This window comes from Pezoporus occidentalis, unplaced genomic scaffold, assembly GCF_034315485.1.
Source record: "Pezoporus occidentalis ecotype Australia unplaced genomic scaffold, CSIRO_AGI_Poc_V1 ctg1222, whole genome shotgun sequence".
NCBI lineage: Eukaryota > Metazoa > Chordata > Aves > Psittaciformes > Psittacidae > Pezoporus > Pezoporus occidentalis.
In genome coordinates this window covers 2,948-24,318 of record NW_026913019.1, presented here as the reverse complement: position 1 = coordinate 24,318, position 21,371 = coordinate 2,948, and the positions used below count along the sequence as shown (strand labels likewise).

At 62.2% G+C, this 21,371-nt stretch overlaps 1 protein-coding gene across 1 annotated transcript in view; it reads left to right on the top strand.

The window, feature by feature from the left end:
- The window catches only part of DENND4B (DENN domain containing 4B), a 40,638-nt gene extending 20,022 nt beyond the window's left edge, over positions 1-20,616 (top strand). The window contains exons 11-27 of the mRNA XM_062607407.1: positions 1,869-2,087; positions 4,180-4,325; positions 5,850-5,989; positions 6,074-6,197; positions 6,288-6,494; positions 6,565-6,693; positions 6,779-6,923; positions 9,299-9,404; positions 9,666-9,720; positions 12,010-12,126; positions 12,209-12,384; positions 14,005-14,134; positions 15,163-15,381; positions 17,131-17,236; positions 19,256-19,412; positions 19,493-19,557; positions 20,451-20,616. Coding sequence (XP_062463391.1) covers positions 1,869-2,087; positions 4,180-4,325; positions 5,850-5,989; positions 6,074-6,197; positions 6,288-6,494; positions 6,565-6,693; positions 6,779-6,923; positions 9,299-9,404; positions 9,666-9,720; positions 12,010-12,126; positions 12,209-12,384; positions 14,005-14,134; positions 15,163-15,381; positions 17,131-17,236; positions 19,256-19,412; positions 19,493-19,557; positions 20,451-20,596 — 2,387 coding nt within the window. The 3' untranslated portion in view covers positions 20,597-20,616. The remainder of the gene's footprint in view (positions 1-1,868; positions 2,088-4,179; positions 4,326-5,849; positions 5,990-6,073; positions 6,198-6,287; positions 6,495-6,564; positions 6,694-6,778; positions 6,924-9,298; positions 9,405-9,665; positions 9,721-12,009; positions 12,127-12,208; positions 12,385-14,004; positions 14,135-15,162; positions 15,382-17,130; positions 17,237-19,255; positions 19,413-19,492; positions 19,558-20,450) is intronic.
- Positions 20,617-21,371: the final 755 nt, after the last annotated feature.

Sequence of the window (21,371 nt, the reverse complement as noted above, 5' to 3'; positions counted from 1 at the left end):
CCCCCCATAACCCCTTTGTACCCCCATAACCGCTTTATCCCCCCATAACCCCTTTACCCCCATAACCCCTTTACCCCCCATAACCCCTTTGTACCCCCATAACCGCTTTATCCCCCCATAACCCCTTTACCCCCCATATCCCCTTTGTACCCCCATAACCCCTTTGTACCCCCATAACCCCTTTATCCCCCCATAACACCTTTACCCCCCATAACCCCTTTGTACCCCCATAACCCATTTACCCCCATAACCCCTTTACCCCCCCATAACCCGTTTGTACCCCCATAACCCCTTTACCCCCATAACCCCTTTGTACCCCCATAACCCCTTTACCCCCCATAACCCCTTTGTACCCCCATAACCCCTTTATCCCCCATAACCCCTTTCTCCCCCCATAACCCCTTTACCCCCCATAACCCCTTTTTACCCCCATAACCCCTTTACCCCCCATAACCCCTTTACCCCCCATAACCCCTTTGTACCCCCATAACCCCTTTGTACCCCCATAACCCCTTTATCCCCCCATAACCCCTTTGTACCCCCATAACCGCTTTATCCCCCCATAACCCCTTTACCCCCATAACCCCTTTACCCCCCATAACCCCTTTGTACCCCCATAACCGCTTTATCCCCCCATAACCCCTTTACCCCCCATATCCCCTTTGTACCCCCATAACCCCTTTGTACCCCCATAACCCCTTTACCCCCCCATAACCCCTTTACCCCCCATAACCCCTTTACCCCCCATAACCCCTTTCCCCCCCATAACCCCTTTGTACCCCCATAACCCCTTTACCCCCCATAACCCCTTTCCCCCCCATAACCCCTTTGTACCCCCATAACCCCTTTGTACCCCCATAACCCCTTTGTACCCCCCATAACCCCTTTGTACCCCCATAACCCCTTTACCCCCCATAACCCCTTCTCCCCCCCATAACCCCTCTGTACCCCCATAACCCCTTTGTACCCCATAACCCCTTTACCCCCATAACCCCTTTATCCCCCCCTTAACCCCTTTACCCCCCATAACCCCTTTCCCCCCATAACCCCTTTGTACCCCCATAACCCCTTTACCCCCCATAACCCCTTTGTAACCCCTTTGTACCCATAACCCCTTTACCCCCCATAACCCCTTTGTACCCCCATAACCCCTTTACCCCCCATAACCCCTTTACCCCCCATAACCCCTTTGTACCCCCATAACCCCTTTACCCCCCATAACCCCTTTACCCCCCATAACCCCTTTGTACCCCCATAACCCCTTTACCCCCCATAACCCCTTTGTACCCCCATAACCCCTTTGTACCCCCATAACCCCTTTATAACCCCCATAACCCCTTTGTACCCCCCCCTTTATAACCCCTTTACCCCCCATAACCCGTTTGTACCCCCAGAACCGTTTTCCCCCGATAACCCCTTTACCCCCATAACCCCTTTGTACCCCATAACCCCTTTACCCCCATAACCCCTTTATCCCCCATAACCCCTTTACCCCCCATAACCCCTTTACCCCCCATAACCCCTTTCCCCCCCATAACCCCTTTACCCCCCCATAACCCCTTTACCCCCCATAACCCCTTTGTACCCCCATAACCCCTTTACCCCCCCATAACCCTTTGCCCCCCATAACACCTTTATCCCCCCATAACCCCTTTGTACCCCCATAACCCCTTTGTACCCCATAACCCCTTTACCCCCATAACCCCTTTACCCCCCCATAACCCCTTTACCCCCATAACCCCTTTACCCCCATAACCCCTTTACCCCCATAACCCCTTTATCCCCCATAACCCCTTTACCCCCCCATAACCCCTTTACCCCCCCTAACCCCTTTACCCCCCATAACCCCCCCCCCCCCCCCCCCGCAGCGTTCCCGCCGCCGGCCGAGGAGGCGGAGCTTGGGCTGGATCCGAGCGATGCGGAGGCGGGGCCAGGGGCGGGGCGTGGCGGGGGGGCGGAGCTACGCGCGCAGGCCGCGTTCCTGCGCTTCATGGCGTGCGCGCTGCGCGGGTACCGCCCCTTCCTGCGGCCCGTGCGGCCCGGCCCGGGGCAGCGCAGCGAAACACAGAGCCTCTTCGAGATGCACGGTGAGGGGGAGGGGAGACACCTGCATCAGCCATGGGGGAGGGGCCACAGCATCAGCTATGGGGGAGGGGAGACACCCAGAGCCTCTTCGAGATGCACGGTGAGGGGGAGGGGCACAGCACCCGGGGGGGAGGGGACAGCATCAGCTATGGGGGAGGGGCCACAGCAGCCATGGGGGAGGGGAGACACCCAGAGCCTCTTCGAGATGCACGGTGAGGGGGAGGGGCACAGCAGCCATGGGGGAGGGGCCACAGCATCATCTGTGGGGGAGGGGAGACACCCAGAGCCTCTTCGAGATGCACGGTGAGGGGGAGGGGCACAGCATCAGCTGTGGGGGAGGGGAGATAACATCTATGGGGGAGGGGCCACAGCATCCATGGGGGAGGGGCCACAGCATCATCTATGGGGGAGGGGAGACACCCAGAGCCTCTTCGAGATGCACGGTGAGGGGGAGGGGAGACACCTGCATCAGCCATGGGGGAGGGGCCACAGCATCATCTGTGGGGGAGGGGCCACAGCAGCCATGGGGGAGGGGCCACAGCAGCCATGGGGGAGGGGCCACAGCATCATCTGTGGGGGAGGGGAGACACCTGCATCCATGGGGGAGAGGCCACAGCAGCCATGGGGGAGGGGCCACAGCATCATCTATGGGGGAAGGGAGACAGCATCCATGGGGGAGGGGAGACACCTGCATCTATGGGGGAGGGGACAGCATCATCTGTGGGGGAGGGGAGCAGCGACCCCCAGAGCCTCTTCGAGATGCACCATGAGGGGGAGGGGCCACAGCAGCCATGGGGGGGAGGGGAGATAACATCTATGGGGGAGGGGCCACAGCAGCATCTATGGGGGAGGGGAGCTGCGACCCCCAGAGCCTCTTCGAGATGCACGGTGAGGGGGAGGGGCCACAGCAGCCATGGGGGAGGGGAGATAACATCTGTGGGGGAGGGGAGCGGCGACCCCTAGAGCCTGTTCGAGCTGCACGGTGAGGGGGAGGGGCGACACCTGCATCCATGGGGGGAGGGGACAGCACCATCTATGGGGGGAGGGGGGGGATAACATCTGGGGGGGGAGGGGGGCGACAACATCTATGGGGGGGAGGGGGGGAGAGAGAGACAACATCAGTGGGGTGGGGGGGAGACAGCTGGGGGGGGAGGGGAGGGGAGACACCACCTGTGGGGGGGTGCCATAGGGGTGGGGTGGGTTGAAACCCCCCATAGCCACGATTCCATAGGGACACGGGGTGGGATGGGGATGGGTCAACCCCCCCATAACCACGATTCCATAGGGATATGGGGTGGGATGGGGATGGGATCGCCCCTATAACCACGATTCCATAGGGACACGGGATGGGATGGGGATGGGATCACCCCCCTATAACCACGATTCCATAGGGAAATGGGATGGGATGGGGATGGGATCACCCCCCTATAACCACGATTCCATAGGGACATGGGATGCGATGGGGATGGGATCACCCCTATAACCACGATTCCATAGGGACATGGGATGCGATGGGGATGGGTCAACCCCCCCATAGCCACGATTCCATAGGGACATGGGGTGGGATGGGGATGGGATCACCCCCCTATAACCATGATTCCACAGGGAAATGGGATGGGATCACCCCCTTATAACCACGATTCCATAGGGACACGGGATGGGATGGGGATGGGATCACCCCCCTATAACCACGATTCAATAGGGAAATGGGATGGGATGGGGATGGGATCACCCCCTATAACCACGATTCCATAGGGAAATGGGATGGGGATGGGATCACCCCCCCTGTAACCACGATTCCATAGGGAAATGGGATGCGATGGGGATGGGATCACCCCCCCTAGCCACGATTCCATAGGGAAATGGGATGGGATGGGGATGGGTCAACCCCCCCATAACCACGATTCCATAGGGAAATGGAATGGGGATGGGGATGGGATCACCCCTATAACCACAATTCCATAGGGACACGACACGGGATGAACACAGTTTGGGGCACTTCCATCTCCCATTGGTTCCCCCAACCCCTCCGGTGCCCGCAGCACCCAAACCCCCCCATCACCCCCCATGGCCCCATTGCCCCCCGTGCCGCAGGGTTCCTGCGCTCGCGGGACCGGGGGGAGCAGCGTTTCTACGCGCAGCTCCTGCGCACGCAGCTCTTCGCGCAGTTCATCGAGGAGCGCTCCTTCGGCGCCGACCGCGAGCCCGCCCTCGACTTCTTCGACTCCTGCGTGGACAAAGTGGGGCGGCAGTGACCCCCGGCCCCATTGACACCTCCAGCCCCATTGACACCCCCAGCCCCATTGACACATCCATTGCCATTGACAGCCCCAGCCCCATTGACGCCCCCATCTCCGTTGACAGCCCCAGCCCCATTGACACCCCAGCCCCATTGACACCCCCAGCCCCATTGACACATCCATTGCCATTGACAGCCCCAGCCCCATTGACGCCCCCATCTCCATTGACACCCCCAGCCCCATTGACGCCTCCATTGCCATTGACACCCCCAGCCCCATTGACGCCCCCATCTCCGTTGACAGCCCCAGCCCCATTGACACATCCATTGCCATTGACAGCCCCAGCCCCATTGACACATCCATTGCCATTGACAGCCCCAGCCCCATTGACGCCCCCATCTCCATTGACACCCCCAGCCCCATTGACGCCTCCATTGCCATTGACACCCCCAGCCCCATTGACAGCCCCAGCCCCATTGACACATCCATTGCCATTGACAGCCCCAGCCCCATTGACGCCCCCATCTCCATTGACAGCCCCAGCCCCATTGACGCCCCCATCTCCATTGACACCCCCAGCCCCATTGACGCCTCCATTGCCATTGACACCCCCAGCCCCATTGACAGCCCCAGCCCCATTGACGCCTCCATTGCCATTGACACCCCCAGCCCCATTGACAGCCCCAGCCCCAGTGACACCTCCTGCCCCTTTGATGCCCCCATCTCCATTGACACCCCCAGCCCCATTGACGCCTCCAGGCCCATTGACAGCCCCAGCCCCATTGACGCCTCCATTGCCATTGACACCCCCAGCCCCATTGACAGCCCCAGCCCCATTGACGCCTCCATTGCCATTGACACCCCCAGCCCCATTGACAGCCCCAGCCCCATTGACACCTCCAGCCCCATTGATGCCCCCATCTCCATTGACACCCCCAGCCCCATTGACGCCTCCAGGCCCATTGACAGCCCCAGCCCCATTGACGCCTCCATTGCCATTGACACCACAGCCCCATTGACAGCCCCAGCCCCATTGACACCTCCAGCCCCATTGACAGCCCCAGCCCCATTGACACCTCCATTGCCATTGACACCCCCATCACCAACACCCCCATTGCCATTGACACCCCAGCCCCATTGACCCCCCCATCCCCATTGAACCCCCCCATCCCCATTGACCCCCTCCATCCCCATTGACCCCCCCATCCCCATTGACCCCCCCATCCCCATTGACCCCCCCATCCCCATTGACCCCCCCCCCCATTGACCCCCCCATCCCCATTGACCCCCCATCCCCATTGACCCCTCCATCCCCATTGCCCCCTTCCATCCCCATAGCCCCCCCCATCCCCATTGCCCCCCCCATCCCCATTAACCCTTCCATCCCCATTGACCCCCCCATCCCCATTGACCCCCCCATCCCCATTGACCCCCCCATCCCCATTGACCCCCCCCATCCCCATTGACCCCCCCATCCCCATTGACCCCCCCCATCCCCATTGACCCCCCCATCTCCATGCCCAGGTACAGCCGGACCTAGAGAAGCCTGAGGACACCCCATTGCTGGAGCTGGACGATGCTCGGGGGGGGGAGCACACCGTCTTCATCACCCCCCCGGAGCAACCGGTGGCCCCCGACGGCTCCGAGCTGCCCGCCAAATACCAGTGAGCCCCCCACCTTTATCCCCATCATCTCCCCATTGCGCCTACCCCACCTCACCCCATAACCCCCCCCCATTCACCCCATAGCTACGATGGCTTCCCCACGCTGTGCCCCGAGCTCCTGGAGCCCCCCCGGGACCCCTTGGTGGCTCAGTTGTGCCAGGCCCGGAGCAGTGCCCCCAGCAGCCCAGCCCCATGCCGCACCAAGCAGGTCAGTGGGGCCGGCGCGGGATGCAGGATGCTCATCATCATCATCACCCCCCCCCATTTCTCCATCACTGCCTCCTCTTCCTCCCCATAGGAGATGAAGATGGCCCAGCGCGTGGCCCAGAAGTACTCCTCGGTCCCCGACATGTGGGGCCGGTGCCTGCTGGGGCACTGCTATGGGCTCTGGTTCCTTTACCTGCCCACCCACGTCCGCGCCGCGCCGGCCAAGCTGCCCGCGCTGCACTTGGCCTACGACGTCCTGCGCCGCATGGAGGCTCACCGAGTGGTGCTGCCCGATGAGGTGGGTACCAAAGCGGGGGGGTGCTTAGGGGTCCCAGACCCCTTTAATGGGTCTCCTCCCCGCCCCATAGGTGTGTTACCGCGTCCTGCTCCAGCTCTGCGGGCAGTACGGGGAGCCCGTGCTCTCGGTGCGCGTGATGCTGGAGATGAAGCGCGCCGGCATCGTCCCCAACGCCGTCACCTACGGTTACTACAACAAGGTGATGGTGATGGGGATGGGGATGAAGGGGGGGTGTCCCAATGGGTGCTGATCGCTGTGGCCCCCCCCCCACCCACCCGGTGCAGGCGGTGCTGGAGAGCAAGTGGCCCTCGGGCACCCAGAGCGCGCGGCGGCGCTGGGCCAAGCTCCGCAACGTGGTGCTGGGGGCGGCGCGGTTCCGGCAGCCCCTGCGGCAGCGCCAGCGCCAAGGAGGCACCGGCATTGAGGGGGGTAGGTGATGGGGGGGGGAACGGGGCATGGACAGCCATTGACCCCCATTGACAGTCATTGACAGCCATTGATCCCCATTGACAGTCATTGACAGCCATTGACCCCCATTGACGATCATTGACCCCCATTGACCCACATTGACAGCCATTGACCCCCATTGACAGCCATTGACAGCCATTGATACCCATTGACAGCCATTGATACCCATTGACCCCCATTGACAGCTGTTGATTCCCATTGACAGCTATTGACCCCATTGACAGCCGTTGACAGCCATTGACTCCCATTGACAGCCATTGATACCCATTGATGAGCATTGACCCCCATTGACAGGCATTGACCCCATTGACAGCCATTGACCCCCATTGACAGCCATTGACCCCATTGACAGCCGTTGACTCTCATTGACTCCCAATGACACCACATTGACAAACATTGACCCCCATTGACAGCCATTGATACCCATTGACAGCCGTTGATTCCCATAGACAACCATTGACCCCCATTGACAGGCATTGACCCCATTGACAGCCATGGACTCCCATTGACACCCATTGATTCTCATTGACTCCCAATGACACCACATTGACAGCCATTGACCCCACTGACAGCCGTTGACCCCCATTGACAGCCATTGATACCCATTGATACCCATTGACCCCCATTGACAGGCCTTGATTCACATTGACAGCCATTGACCCCCATTGACAGCTGTTGACAGCCATTGACAGCCATTGACCCCATTGACAGCCGTTGACAGCCATTGAATCCCATTGACAGCCATTGATACCCATTGACACTCATTGACGACCATTGACCCCCATTGACAGGCATTGACCCCATTGACAGCCATGGACTCCCATTGACACCCATTGATTCTCATTGACTCCCAATGACACCACATTGACAGCCATTGACCCCCATTGACAGCCATTGATAGCCATGGACCCCCATTGACAGGCCTTGATTCGCATTGACAGCCATTGACCCCCATTGACAGCCATTGACCCCATTGACAGCCATTGACAGCCGTTGACCCCATTGACAGCCATTGACAGCCGTTGATTCCCATTGACCCCCATTGACTCCCATTGACCCCCATTGACAGCCGTTGATTCCCATTGACAGCCATTGATTCCCATTGACAGCCATTGACTCCAATTGACAACCATTGATCCCTACTGACACCTATTGATACCCATTGACAGCCGTTGATTCCCATTGACAGCCATTGACTCCCATGGCCTCCCATTGACAGCCATTGACTCTCATTGACTTCCAGTGACACCACATTGACAGTCATCAACTCCCATTGACACTCCTGTGACAGCCATTGACCCCATTGACTCCCATTGACCCTGACTGACCCCCATTGACCCTCATTGACCCCCATTGACCCTCATTGACCCCCGTTGACCCTCATTGATGCTCATTGACTCTCTTTAATCCCATTGACCACCAACACTCATTGTCCCCATTGACACTCACTGACCCCTATTGACCCCCATTGACTTCCATTGATACTCACTGACCCTATTGACCCTCATTGACCCCCATTGACTTCCATTGACCCTCATTGTCTCCCATTGACCCTCATTGACCCCCATTGACTTCCATTGACCCTCATTGACCCCCATTGACTTCCATTGACCTTCATTGACTCCCATTGACCCTCATTGACCCCCATTGACTTCCATTGACCCTCATTGACTCCCATTGATACCCACTGACCCCATTGACTTCCATTGACTTCCATTGACCCTCATTGACTCCCATTGATACCCACTGACCCCGTTGACCCTCATTGACCCCCATTGACTCCCATTGACCCCATAGACCCCCATTGACCCCCATTGACTCCCATTGACCCTCATTGACTCCCATTGACCCTCGATGACCCTATTGACCCCATAGACCCCCATTGACCCCATAGACCCCCATTGTCTCCCATTGACCCTCATTGACCCTCAATGACCCTATTGACCCCATAGACCCCCATTGACCCCACAGACCCCCATTGTCTCCCACTGACTCTCATTGACCCTCGATGACCCTATTGACCCCATAGACCCCCATTGACTTCCATTGACCCTCATTGACTCCCATTGACCCTCATTGACCCTCGATGACCCTATTGACCCCATAGACCTCCATTGACCCCATAGACCCCCATAGACCTCCATTGACCCCATAGACCTCCATTGACCCCATAGACCTCCATTGACCCCCATTGACTCCCATTGACCCTCATTGACTCCCATTGACCCTCATTGACCCTCGATGACCCCATAGACCCCCATAGACCCCCGTTGACCCCCACAGACCCCCATTGTCCGCCACTGACCCCATTGCCCACCCCTTGTCCCCCCCCGCAGCCCCCCGGCCCCCCCTGCAGCGCCAAACCACGTGGGCCGGGCGCAGCCTCCAGGACCCCCCCCCGGCGCCGCGGCTGCAGAGGAGCGGCAGCGTCGGCGCCCCCCGGCCCGAGGGCTCCCAAGGGGGGGTCCCGGGGCCGCCCCCACCCCCCCCACCCCATCCCCCCGTTGCCGCCGCCTCCCCCCCGCCCCCCCCTCCCCATGGGAGCCCCTCGGGTGCGGAGGAGGCCGGGGGGGGGGCGGCGACGCCGCGCCGGGGGCTGGCGGCCAAGCTCCAGCAGCTCCTGTCCCCCGGGAAGAGGGGCCCGGCCCCCCCGGCCCCCCCCGGCCCCTGGGAGGGGGACCCCCCCCCCGCCCCACGCCGCAGCCCCATGGGGTCGTTGCTGAGGTCCCGGCAGCGACCGGAGTCCAATGCATCCGAGGTAACCCGTGGGGTGCGGCGTGGGGAGGGATCGGTGGGGTGGGGTGGGGTGGATGGGATGGGATGGGTAAGGATCAATGGGATGGATGGGATGGGATGGGATGGATGGGATGGGGTGGGATGGATGGGGTGGAGTGGGGTGGATGGGATGGATGGAATAGGATGGATGGGATGGGATGGGATGGGTGGGATGGGCTGGAATGGAATGGGATGCATGGGGTGGGATGGGATGGGCTGGAATGGGTGGGATGGGATGGGTGGGTGGGGATCAATGGGATGGGGATGGGGTGGGATGGGATGGGATGGGGTGGGGATGGGATGGATGGGATGGGATGGGGATGGGGTGGATGGGATGGATGGGATGGGGAGGGGATGGGGTGGATGGGATGGATGGGATAGGATGGGTGGGATGGGATAGGATGGGTGGGTAGGGATGTAATGGAATGGGATGGGGTGGGATGGGATGGGTGGGTAGGGATCAATGGGACGGATGGGGTGGATGGGATAGGATGGGTGAGATGGGATGGAATGGAATGGGATGGGCTGGAATGGATGGGGTGGGGTGGGATGGGATGGATGGGGTGGGGTGGGAAACATGGGATGGGGATGGGGTGGATGGGATAAAATGAGTGGGATGGGATGGAATGGAATGGGATGGGTGGGAATGGATGGGATGGGGTGGGATGGGATGGAGTGGGGTGGGATGGATGGGGTGGGGTGGGATGCATGGGATGGGGATGGGGTGGATGGGATGGATGGGATAAAATGTGTGGGATGGGATGGAATGGAATGGGATGGGTTGGAATGGATGGGATGGGGTGGGATGGGATGGAGTGGGATGGGTGGGATAAAGCTCATTCAGATCCATGGGAAGGGGCAGTGTCCATAGGGCAGGTTGGTCCAAGCTGGCCTTGAGCATTGCCAGGCATGGGGCATCCAAACCTTCTCCATTCAACCCATCCCAGTGTCCCCCCACCCTCACAGGGAAGAACTTCCCTGGGTCCAGCCAAAACCCCCCTGTTCCAATTTGAACCCCTCACTCCTTGTCCTATCCCTGAGGAAGGTCCCTCTGCAGCATCCCTGCATCCCCGAGCATCCCTATATCCCCGAGCATCCCTGTATCCCACGGTATCCCTGTATCCCTGAGCATCCCTGTATCCCTGAGCATTCCTGTATCCCTGAGCATTCCTGTATCCCCGAGCATCCCTGTATCCCACGGTATCCCTGTATCCCTGAGCATCCCTGTATCCCTGAGCATTCCTGTATCCCCGAGCATCCCTGCATCCCCGAGCATCCCCGCATCCCCGAGCATCCCTGTATCCCCGAGCATCTCTGCATCCCTGAGTACCCTGTATCCCCGAGCATCCCTGCATCCCCGAGCATCCCTGTATCCCTGAGCATCCCTGCATCCCCGAGCATCCCTGCATCCCCGAGCATCCCTGTATCCCCGAGCATCCCTATATCCCCGAGCATCCCTGTATCCCTGAGCATCCCTGTATCCCTGATCATCCCTTTATCACTGAGCATCCCTGTATCCCCGAGCATCCCTGTATCCCTGAGTACCCTGTATCCCCGAGCATCCCTGTATCCCCGAGCATCCCTGTATCCCCGAGCATCCCTTTATGACTGAGCATCCCTGTATCCCCGAGCATCCCTGTATGCCAGAGCATCCCTGTATCCCTGAGCATCCCTGTATCCCTGAGTACCCTGTATCCCAGAGCATCCCTGTATCCCTGATCATCCCTGTATCCCAGTGCATCCCTGTATCCCCGAGCATCCCTGCATCCCCGAGCATCCCTGTATCCCCGAGCATCCCTGTATCCCCGAGCATCCCTTTATGACTGAGCATCCCTGTATCCCCGAGCATCCCTGTATGCCAGAGCATCCCTGTATCCCTGAGCATCCCTGTATCCCTGAGTACCCTGTATCCCAGAGCATCCCTGTATCCCTGATCATCCCTGTATCCCAGTGCATCCCTGTATCCCTGAGCATCCCTGCATCCCTGAGCATCCCTGTATCCCCGAGCATCCCTGTATCCCCTAGCATACCTGCATCCCCGCATCCCCGAGCATCCCTGTATCCCCTAGCATACCTGCATCCCCGCATCCCCGAGCATCCCTGTATCCCAGTGCATCCCCGAGCATCCCTGCATCCCCATCACCCCCTGGCAGCCTCTCTGACCTCCCTCCCCAGCGCTCCCAGCCTGGCTCCTATGGGACCTGCTCCCCCATCCCTATGGCTGCTCCCCGTGCCCCGTTCAGCTCCGTGCTCCCTGCCCTGTATCCCTCAGAGCTCCGCATCCCTGGGCAGCGACCTGGACCTCTCCGACCCCTCCCTGGGAAGCTCCGGCGTTCCCAAAGCCTCCGATCCCCATGGGGCTCCGGAGGAGGAGCCCCCCGCTATGGAGGTGAGCACGGGGGGGGGGGGGGGGCGGTCCCATCCTGCCCCCCCACCTCCCTCCCTCCGCCCCATGGCTCTCTATGGGGCAGGTGCTGCTGTCGAGCTGCTCGCGGTGCCAGGCCTGTGGGGCGCTGGTCTACGACGAGGAGGTGATGGCGGGATGGAGCTCGGACGACTCCACGCTCACCAGCACCTGCCCCTTCTGCGCCCGCCCCTTCCTGCCCTTCCTCAGCATCGAGATCCGGCGCTTCCAGCAGCCCCACGGGTACCCAGCGCCCGCAGCCCCAGCGTCCCGCATCCATCCCGCTGGTCCCAATCCACCCCTTTGCATCCTTCATCCTTGCATCCCCTGGGAGCAGACCCCAGCATCCTGCATCCATCCCGCTGGTCCCAATCCACCCCTTTGCATCCTTCATCCTTGCATCCTCTGGGAGCAGACCCCAGCATCCCGCATCCATCCCGCTGGTCCCAATCCCCCCCTTAGCATCCTTCATCCTTGCATCCTCTGGGAGCAGACCCCAGCATCCCGCATCCATCCCGCTGGTCCCAATCCCCCCCATTGCATCCTTCATCCTTGCATCCTCCGGGAGCAGACCCCAGCATCCCGCATCCATCCCGCTGGTCCCAATCCCCCCCTTTGCATCCTTCATCCTTGCATCCTCTGGGAGCAGACCCCAGCATCCCGCATCCATCCCGCTGGTCCCAATCCCCCCCATTGCATCCTTCATCCTTGCATCCTCTGGGAGCAGACCCCAGCATCCCGCATCCATCCCGGTGTCCTCGCTGGTCCCAATCCCCCCCATTGCATCCTTCATCCTTGCATCCTCTGGGAGCTGACCCCAGCATCCCGCATCCATCCCGCTGGTCCCAATCCCCCCCTTTGCATCCTTCATCCTTGCATCCTCTGGGAGCAGACCCCAGCATCCTGCATCCATCCCAATATCCCTCTTTGATTCCCACTGGATTACCCCGTCCTTGTATCCTCTGGGAGCTGACCCCAGCATCCCACATCCATCCCAGTATTCCCAGTGTCCCCTTTGTGTCCCCAGCATCCCCCTTTGCTTCCCACTGGATCCCCAAGCCCTTCCATCATTAGGAAGCCCCCAGCATCCCGAATCCATCCCAGTGTTCCCAGTGTTCCTAAGCCCCCGTTTTGCTTCCCACTGGATGCCCCCAGGCCCCCTCATTGGGTGAAGCCCCCAGCATCCCACATCCATCCCAGTATTCCCAGTGTTCCTAATGTCTCCCTTGTGTCCCCAACATCCCACATCCATCCCAGTATTCCCAGTGTCCCCAGTGTCTCCCTTGTGTCCCCAGCATCCCGAATCCATCCCAGTATTCCCAGTGTTCCTAAGCCCCCTTTTTGCTTCCCACTGGATGCCCCCCCCCCCCATCATTGGGAACCCCCCAGCATCCCGAATCCATCCCAGTATTCCCAGTGTCCCCAGTGTCTCCCTTGTGTCCCCAGCATCCCGAATCCATCCCAGTATTCCCAGTGTCCCCAGCATCCCCCTTTGCTTCCCACTGGATCCCCCCACCCCCATCATTGGGAAGCCCCCAGCATCCCGCATCCATCCCAGTATTCCCAGTGTCCCCAGCATCCCCCTTTGCTTCCCACTGGATCCCCCCACCCCAGCATCTGGGGTAGCCCCCAGCATCCCGAATCCATCCCAGTATTCCCAGTGTCCCCAGCATCCCCCTTTGCTTCCCACTGGATCCCCCCACCCCCATCACTGGGAAGCCCCCAGCATCCCGCATCCATCCCAGTATCCCTAAGCCCCCCCCTTCGCATCCTTCACCCCCCCCCTCGACCCCACCCCCCCCCTTGTGGGGGCTGTGGGGTCCCCTCCATCCCCCCCCCCTCTTTTTCCTCCTCCCCCCCCAGCCCCCCCGAGCCGGACCCCTCCGCCCCCAGCCCCCCCCCGGGCCCGGTGCTCAGCGACCGCCGCCGCTGCCTGGAGCTGGATGAGGCCGACGGGGAAGGGAGCAACGGAGCCGCCTCGGTACCGCCCCCTGCGGGCACCCCCCGGCACTGCACCCACACTGCACCCACATTGCATCCCCATTGCCACTGCACCCACACTGCACCCACATTGACCCTGCACCCACACTGCACCCCCATTGCATCCCCATTGCCACTGCACCCACATTGACACTGCATCCCCATTGCACCCCCATTGCCACTGCACCCCCACTGCATCCCCACTGCACCCCCATTGTACCCCCATTGCCATTGCACCCACATTGCACCCCCATTGCATCCCCATTGCACCCCCCCGCCACTGCACCCACATTGCTATTGTACCCCCATTGCACCCCCACTGCACCCCCATTGCCATTGAACCCCCATTGCCACTGCAGCCCCACTGCACCCCCCCTGCACTCCCATTGCCCCCTCTCTACCGCCCCCCCTGCAGCCCCATTTCCCCCCCATTCCCCCCATCCCCCTCCCCCCCATCCCCCCATCCATTCCCCCTCTCTCCCCCCCATCCCCCTCCCCCCCTTCCCCCCATCCCTCTCTCTCACCCCCCCATCCCCCTCTCTCCCCCCCATCCCCCCCATTTCCCCCTCTCCCCCCTTGTCCCCCATCCCCCATCCCCCTCTCTCTCTCCCCCCCCCAAACCCCATTCTCCCCCCCCATCCCCCACCCCCCCCATCCCCCCCATCCCCCATTCTCTCTCTCCCCCCCATCCCCCCCCATCCCCCCCTCTCTCCCCCTCCCCATCCCCCCCCATTGCCCCCCATCCATTCCCCCCACACCCCCCCCATTCTCACCCCCCATCCTCCCCTCTCTCTCCCCCCCCATCCCCCATCCCCCATCCCCCCCATTCCCCCTCTCTCTCCCCCCCATCCCCCCACATTTCCCCCCCATCCCCCCCCATCCCCCCCATTCCCACCTCTCTCCCCCCCATCCCCCCACATTTCCCCTCCATTCCTTCCCCATTCCCCCCATTCTCCCCCCCTAACCCCCACCCCCCATCCCCCATTCTCCCCCCCATCCCCCATCCTCACCCCCCCCATCTCTCTCTCCCCCCCCCTCCAGGACCGCTCTTCCTTCCCGTACCTGAGCCCCCTGGTTCTCCGCAAGGAGCTGGAGCGGGCGCTGGAGGCCGAGGGGGGCGCGGCGCTGGCGGGGGCGGCGCTGCGGGGGGCGCGGCCAATCCTCTACTGGAATTTGTTGTGGTTCTTCCGGCGCCTGGCGCTGCCCTCGGCGCTGCCCCAGCAGCTCCTGCCCCTGCCCCACGGAGGGGGGAGCAGAGAGGTAACGGGGGGAGGTTATGGGGTGATGGGGGGGTTATGGGGGGTTATGGGGTGATGGGGTTATGGGGGGTGTGGGGCAGGTATGGGGCATGATACGGGGTGGGGTTAGGGGGTGATGGGGGGGTATGGGGAGATGGGGTTATGGGGTGATGAGGGGTGGGTTATGGGGTGGGTTATGGGGTGATGGGGGGTTATGGGGGGTTATGAGATGATGGGGGGTTATGGGGTGATGGGGGGGTATGGGGTGTGATATGGGGGGGTTATGGGGTGATGGGGTTATGGGGTGATGGGGTTATGGGGGGTGTGGGGCAGGGATGGGGCATGATACGGGGTGGGGTTATGGGGTGATGGGGGGTTATGGGGTGATGAGGGGTGGGTTATGGGGTGGGTTATGGGGTGATGGGGGGTTACGGGGCATGATATGGGGTGGGTTATGGGGCGATGGGGGGAGTTATGGGGTGATGGGGGGTGGGTTATGGGGTTATGGGGGGGGTATGGGGTGATATGGGTGGGTTATGGGGTGATATGGGGGGGTTATGGGGTGATGGGGGTGGGTTATGGGGTGGGTTATGGGGTGATGGGAGGTTATCGGGTTACGGGGTAATGAGGGGTGGGTTATGAGGCAATGGGGGGTTATGAGGCAATGGGGGGTTATGGTGTGGTTGTGGGGCAATGGGGGTTTATGGGGGGGTTATGGGGGGCAATGGGGGGGTTATGGGGGGCAATGGGGGGGTTATGGGGTGGTTATGGGGCAATGGGGGGTTATGGGGTTGGTTATGGGGCAGTGGGGGGTTATGGGTTGGTTATGGGGCAATGGGGGGTTATGGGGTGGGTTGTGGGGCAATGGGGGGGTTATGGGGCAATGGGGGTTATGGGGGGTTATGGGGCAATGGGGGGTATGGGGTGGTTATGGGGGTCAATGGGGGGAATGGGGGGTTATGGGGCAATGGGGGTTATGGGGCAATGGGGGGTTATGGGGTGGTTATGGGGCAATGGGGGGTTATGGGGTTGGTTATGGGGCAATGGGGGGTTATGGGGTGGTTATGGGGCAATGGGGGGGTTATGGGGGGTTATGGGGCAATGGGGGGTTATGGGGCAATGGGGGGGTTATGGGGTGGGTTATGGGGCAGTGGGGGGTTATGGGGTGGTTGTGGGGCAATGGGGTGGTTATGGGGTGGGTTATGGGGCTATGGGGGGTTATGGGGTGGTTATGGGGCAATGGGGGGTTATGGGGTGGTTATGGGGCAATGGGGGGTTATGGGGTGGTTATGGGGCAATGGGGGGTTATGGGGCAATGGGGGGTTATGGGGTGGTTATGGGGCAATGGGGGGTTATGGGGTGGGTTATGGGGCAATGGGGGGTTATGGGGTGGTTATGGGGCAATGGGGGGTTATGGGGTGGTTGTGGGGCAATGGGGGGTTATGGGGTGGTTGTGGGGCAATGGGGGGGTTATGGGGTGGTTATGGGGCAATGGGGGGTTATGGGGTGGGTTATGGGGCAATGGGGGGTTATGGGGTGGTTATGGGCAATGGGGGGGTTATGGGGTGGTTATGGGGCAATGGGGGGTTATGGGGTGGGTTATGGGGCAATGGGGGGTTATGGGGTGGTTATGGGGCAATGGGGGGTTATGGGGTGGGTTATGGGGCAATGGGGGGTTATGGGCGCTATGGGGTGGTTGTGGGGCAATGGGGGGGGGGGGTCCCGGGGCTGCTCTGAGGAGGTTTTGGGGTCCCCCCTCCCCCCCCCCCAGCCGCCCCCCCCGGGCTCCCCCCACGTCCGCGTGCGGCTCCTTTGGGACGTCCTGGCCCCAGAGCCCGACGCCTCCCCCCCCCTTTACGTGCTCTGGCGCCTGCACAGTGAGTGGGGGGCTATGGGGCGCTATGGGGCACTGGGGGGCGCAGTGGGGCACTGTGGGGCACTGTGGGGCGCTATGGGGCGCTATGGGGCACTGGGGGGCGCTATGGGGCGCTGGGGGGCGCTATGGGGCGCCATGGGGCACTGGGGGGCGCTGTGGGGCACTGGGGTCGCTGTGGGGCACTGTGGGGTACAGTGGGGTGCTGTGGGGCACTGTGGATCTCTGGGGTGCTATGGGGCGCTATGGGGCACTGGGGGGCGCTATGGGGCGCTGTGGGGCACTGGGGGGCGCTATGGGGCACTATGGGGCACTGGGGGGCGCTATAGGGCGCTATGGGGCACTGGGGGTTGCTATGGGGCGCTATGGGGCGCTATGGGGCATTGGGGGTTGCTATGGGGCGCTATGGGGCGCTGGGGGGCACTGGGGGGCGCAGTGGGGCACTGTGGGGCACTGGGGGGCGCTATGGGGCACTGGGGTCGCTGTGGGGCACTGTGGGTCTCTGGGGTGCTATGGGTCTCTGGGGCACAGTGGGGCGCTATGTGGGGCACTATGCTACGCAATGTGGCGCTGTGGGTCTCTATGGGACTGGGGGGCGCTATGGAGCACTGGGGGGCGCTATGGAGCGCTGTGGGGCACTGGGGGCCGCAGTGGGGCACTGTGGGGCCTGTGGGGTGCAATGGGGCGCTGTGGGTCTCTGGGGTGCTATGGGTCTCTATGGGGCGCTATGGGGCGCTATGGGGCACTGGGGGGCGCTGTGGGGCCTGTGGGGTGCAGTGGGGTGCTGTGGGGCACTGGGGGTCTCAGGTGTGCTATGGGTCTCTGTGGGGCACAGTGGGGCGCTATGTGGGGCACTGTGCTACGCAGTGTGGCGCTGTGGGTCTCTGTGGGACTCTGGGGCGCTATGGGGCGCTATGGGGCACTGGGGGGCGCTATGGGGTGCTATGGGGCACTGGGGGGCGCTGTGGGGCGCTGTGGGGTGCTATGGGGCGCTATGGGGCACTGGGGGGCGCTGTGGGGCGCTATGGGGCGCTATGGGGCACTGGGGGGCGCTATGGGGCACTGTGGGTCTCGGGGGTGCTATGGGTCTCTATGGGGCACAGTGGGGCACTATGCTACGCATTGTGGCGCTGTGGGTCTCTCTGGGACTCTGGGGGGCTCTATGGGGCACTGGGGGGTGCAATGGGGCACTGTGGGGCCTGTGGGGTGCTGTGGGGCGCTGTGGGTCTCGGGGGTGCTATGGGTCTCTATGGGGCACAGTGGGGCGCTATGGGTCTCTGTGGGGCACTGTGCTGCGCAGTGTGGCGCTGTGGGTCTCTATGGGTCTCTATGGGTCCCTATGGGGTCCCTATGGGTCCCTAAGGGGTCTCTATGGGTCTCTATGGGTCTCTATGGGTCCCTATGGGGTCACTATGGGTCTCTGTGGGTCTCTATGGGTCTCTGTGGGTCTCTATGGGTCTCTATGGGTCCCTATGGGGTCACTATGGGTCTCTGTGGGTCTCTATGTGTCTCTATGGGTCCCTATGGGTCCCTATGGGGTCTCTATGGGTCTCTATGGGTCTCTATGGGTCCCTATGGGGTCCCTATGGGTCCCTATGGGTCTCTATGGGTCTCTATGGGTCTCTATGGGGTCTCTATGGGTCCCTATGGGTCTCTATGTGTCCCTATGGGTCTCTATGGGTCCCTATGGGTCCCTATGGGTCTCTATGGGTCCCTATGGAGTCTGTATGGGTCCCTATGGGGTCTCTATGGGTCCCTATGGGGTCTCTATGTGTCCCTATGGGTCTCTATGGGTCCCTATGGGTCCCTATGGGTCTCTATGGGTCCCTATGGAGTCTCTATGGGTCCCTATGGAGTCTCTATGTGTCTCTATGTGTCCCTATGTGTCTCTATGTGTCTCTATGTGTCTCTATGGGTCCCTATGGAGTCTCTATGGGTCTCTATGTGTCTCTATGTGTCTCTATGGGTCCCTATGGGTCCCTATGGGTCCCTATGGGTCTCCCTCCGTCCCTGTCCCCCCCAGGCCACGTCCCCACGCGCTTCCCCTCGCTCCTGCCCCACGGCGCCCCCTTCTCCTTGGCCTTCCTGGAGGCGGTGCTGAGCCATGTGGGGCTGGGCGAGGTGCACAAAGCCATCGCCCTCCTGCTCGACACCCCCGGCGGGGCCCTGCCCCCACCGAGGTACCGGGACCCTCCCCCTCTGCCCCATAGATCCCCCCCCGCCCCATTGCAATGGGGGTCACCGCGCGCCTGCCCCATAGGAGCATCTATAGGGAAATCCTGTTCCTGACGCTGGCGGCGCTGGGCAGGGAGCACGTGGATATTGGTAAGGGGTTGGGGGGGTATGGGGCAGGTGATGGGGTGCTATGGGTGCTATGGGGCAGGTGATGGGGTGCTATGGGTGCTATGGGGCAGGCGATGGGGTGCTATGGGTGCTATGGGGCAGGCGATGGGGTGCTATGGGGCAGGCGATGGGGTGCTATGGGTGCTATGGGGCAGGTGATGGGGTGCTATGGGTGCTATGGGGCAGGCGATGGGGTGCTATGGGTGTGCTATGGGGCAGGTGCTATGGGGCAGGCGATGGGGTGCTATGGGTGCTATGGGGCAGGCGATGGGGTGCTATGGGGCAGGCAATGGGGTGCTATGGGTGCTATGGGGCAGGTGATGGGGTGCTATGGGGCAGGTGATGGGATGCTATGGGGCAGGTTATGGGGTGCTCTGGGGCAGGCGCTGGGTGCAGTGGGTGCTATGGGGCAGGCGATGGGGCTCTGTGGTGCAGGCTCTGGGTGCTATGGGGCAGGTGATGGGATGCTATGGGGCAGGCGATGGGGTGCTATGGGTGCTATGGGGCAGGCGATGGGGCTCTGTGGGGCAGGCTCTGGGTGCTATGGGGCAGGTTATGGGGTGCTCTGGGGCAGGCGCTGGGTGCAATGGGTGCTATGGGGCAGGCTCTGGGTGCTATGGGGCAGGCTGTGGGGCTCTATGGGGCAGGCTCTGGGTGCTATGGGGCAGGCTCTGGGTGCCATGGGGCAGGCTCTGGGTGCTGTGGGTCAGGCTCTGGGTGCTATGGGGCAGGCTCTGGGTGCCGTGGGTCAGGCTCTGGGTGCTATGGGGCAGGCTCTGGGTGCTATGGGGCAGGCTCTGGGTGCTATGGGTGCTATGGGTCAGGCTCTGGGTGCTATGGGGCAGGCTCGGGCCCTGCTCACGCCCGCCCCCCAGCGGCCTTCGACCGTAAATACAAAGCCGCCTTCGCCCGCCTGGCCGGGAGCCGGGGCCGGGAGCAGCTGCGGCAGCGCCGGGCGCAGCCCCCCAGCTCCAAGGCCTTGGACTGCAGGAAGAGCTTCGGGCCCCCCCCGGAGTGCTAGGGCCCGGCCGCAGGGGCGCCCCATGGCGACTGGGGGCTCCTCTTCTATGGGGCGCCCCATAGCGACTGGGGACAACCCCTCTGTGGGGTGCCCCATAGGGACTGGGGACAACTCCTCTGTGGGGTGCCCCATAGGGACTGGTGGGCTCCTCTTCTATGGGGCGCCTCATAGGGACATGCAGACAACCCCTATGTGGGGCGCCCCATGGCGACTGGGGGGCTCCTCTTCTATGGGGCGCCCCATGGCGACTGGGGACAACCCCTCTGTGTTGTGCCCCATAGGGACATGGGAGATCCTCCTCTGTGGGGCGCCCCATAGGGACATGGGGGCTCCTCCTCTGTGGGGCGCCCCATAGGGAGTGGGGGGCTCCTCCTCTATGGGGCGCCCCATAGGGACTGGGGGGCTCCTCCTCTGTGGGGCGCCCCATAGGGACATGCGGAAAACCCCTATGTGGGGCGCCCCATAGCGACTGGGGGCTCCTCCTCTATGGGGTGCCCTATAGGGACTGGGGGGCTCCTCCTCTATGGGGCGCCCCATAGGGACATGCGGACAACCCCTATGTGGGGTGCCCCATAGGGACATGGGGGCTCCTTCTCCCCATAGGAACATGGGAGCTCCTCCTCTGTGGGGCGCCCCATAGGGACATCGGGGCTCCTTCTCTGTGGGGTGCCCCATAGGGACTGGGGGGCTCCTCTTCTATGGGGCGCCCCATAGCGACTGGGGACAACCCCTCTGTGGGGCGCCCATAGGGACATGGGGGCTCCTTCTCTATGGG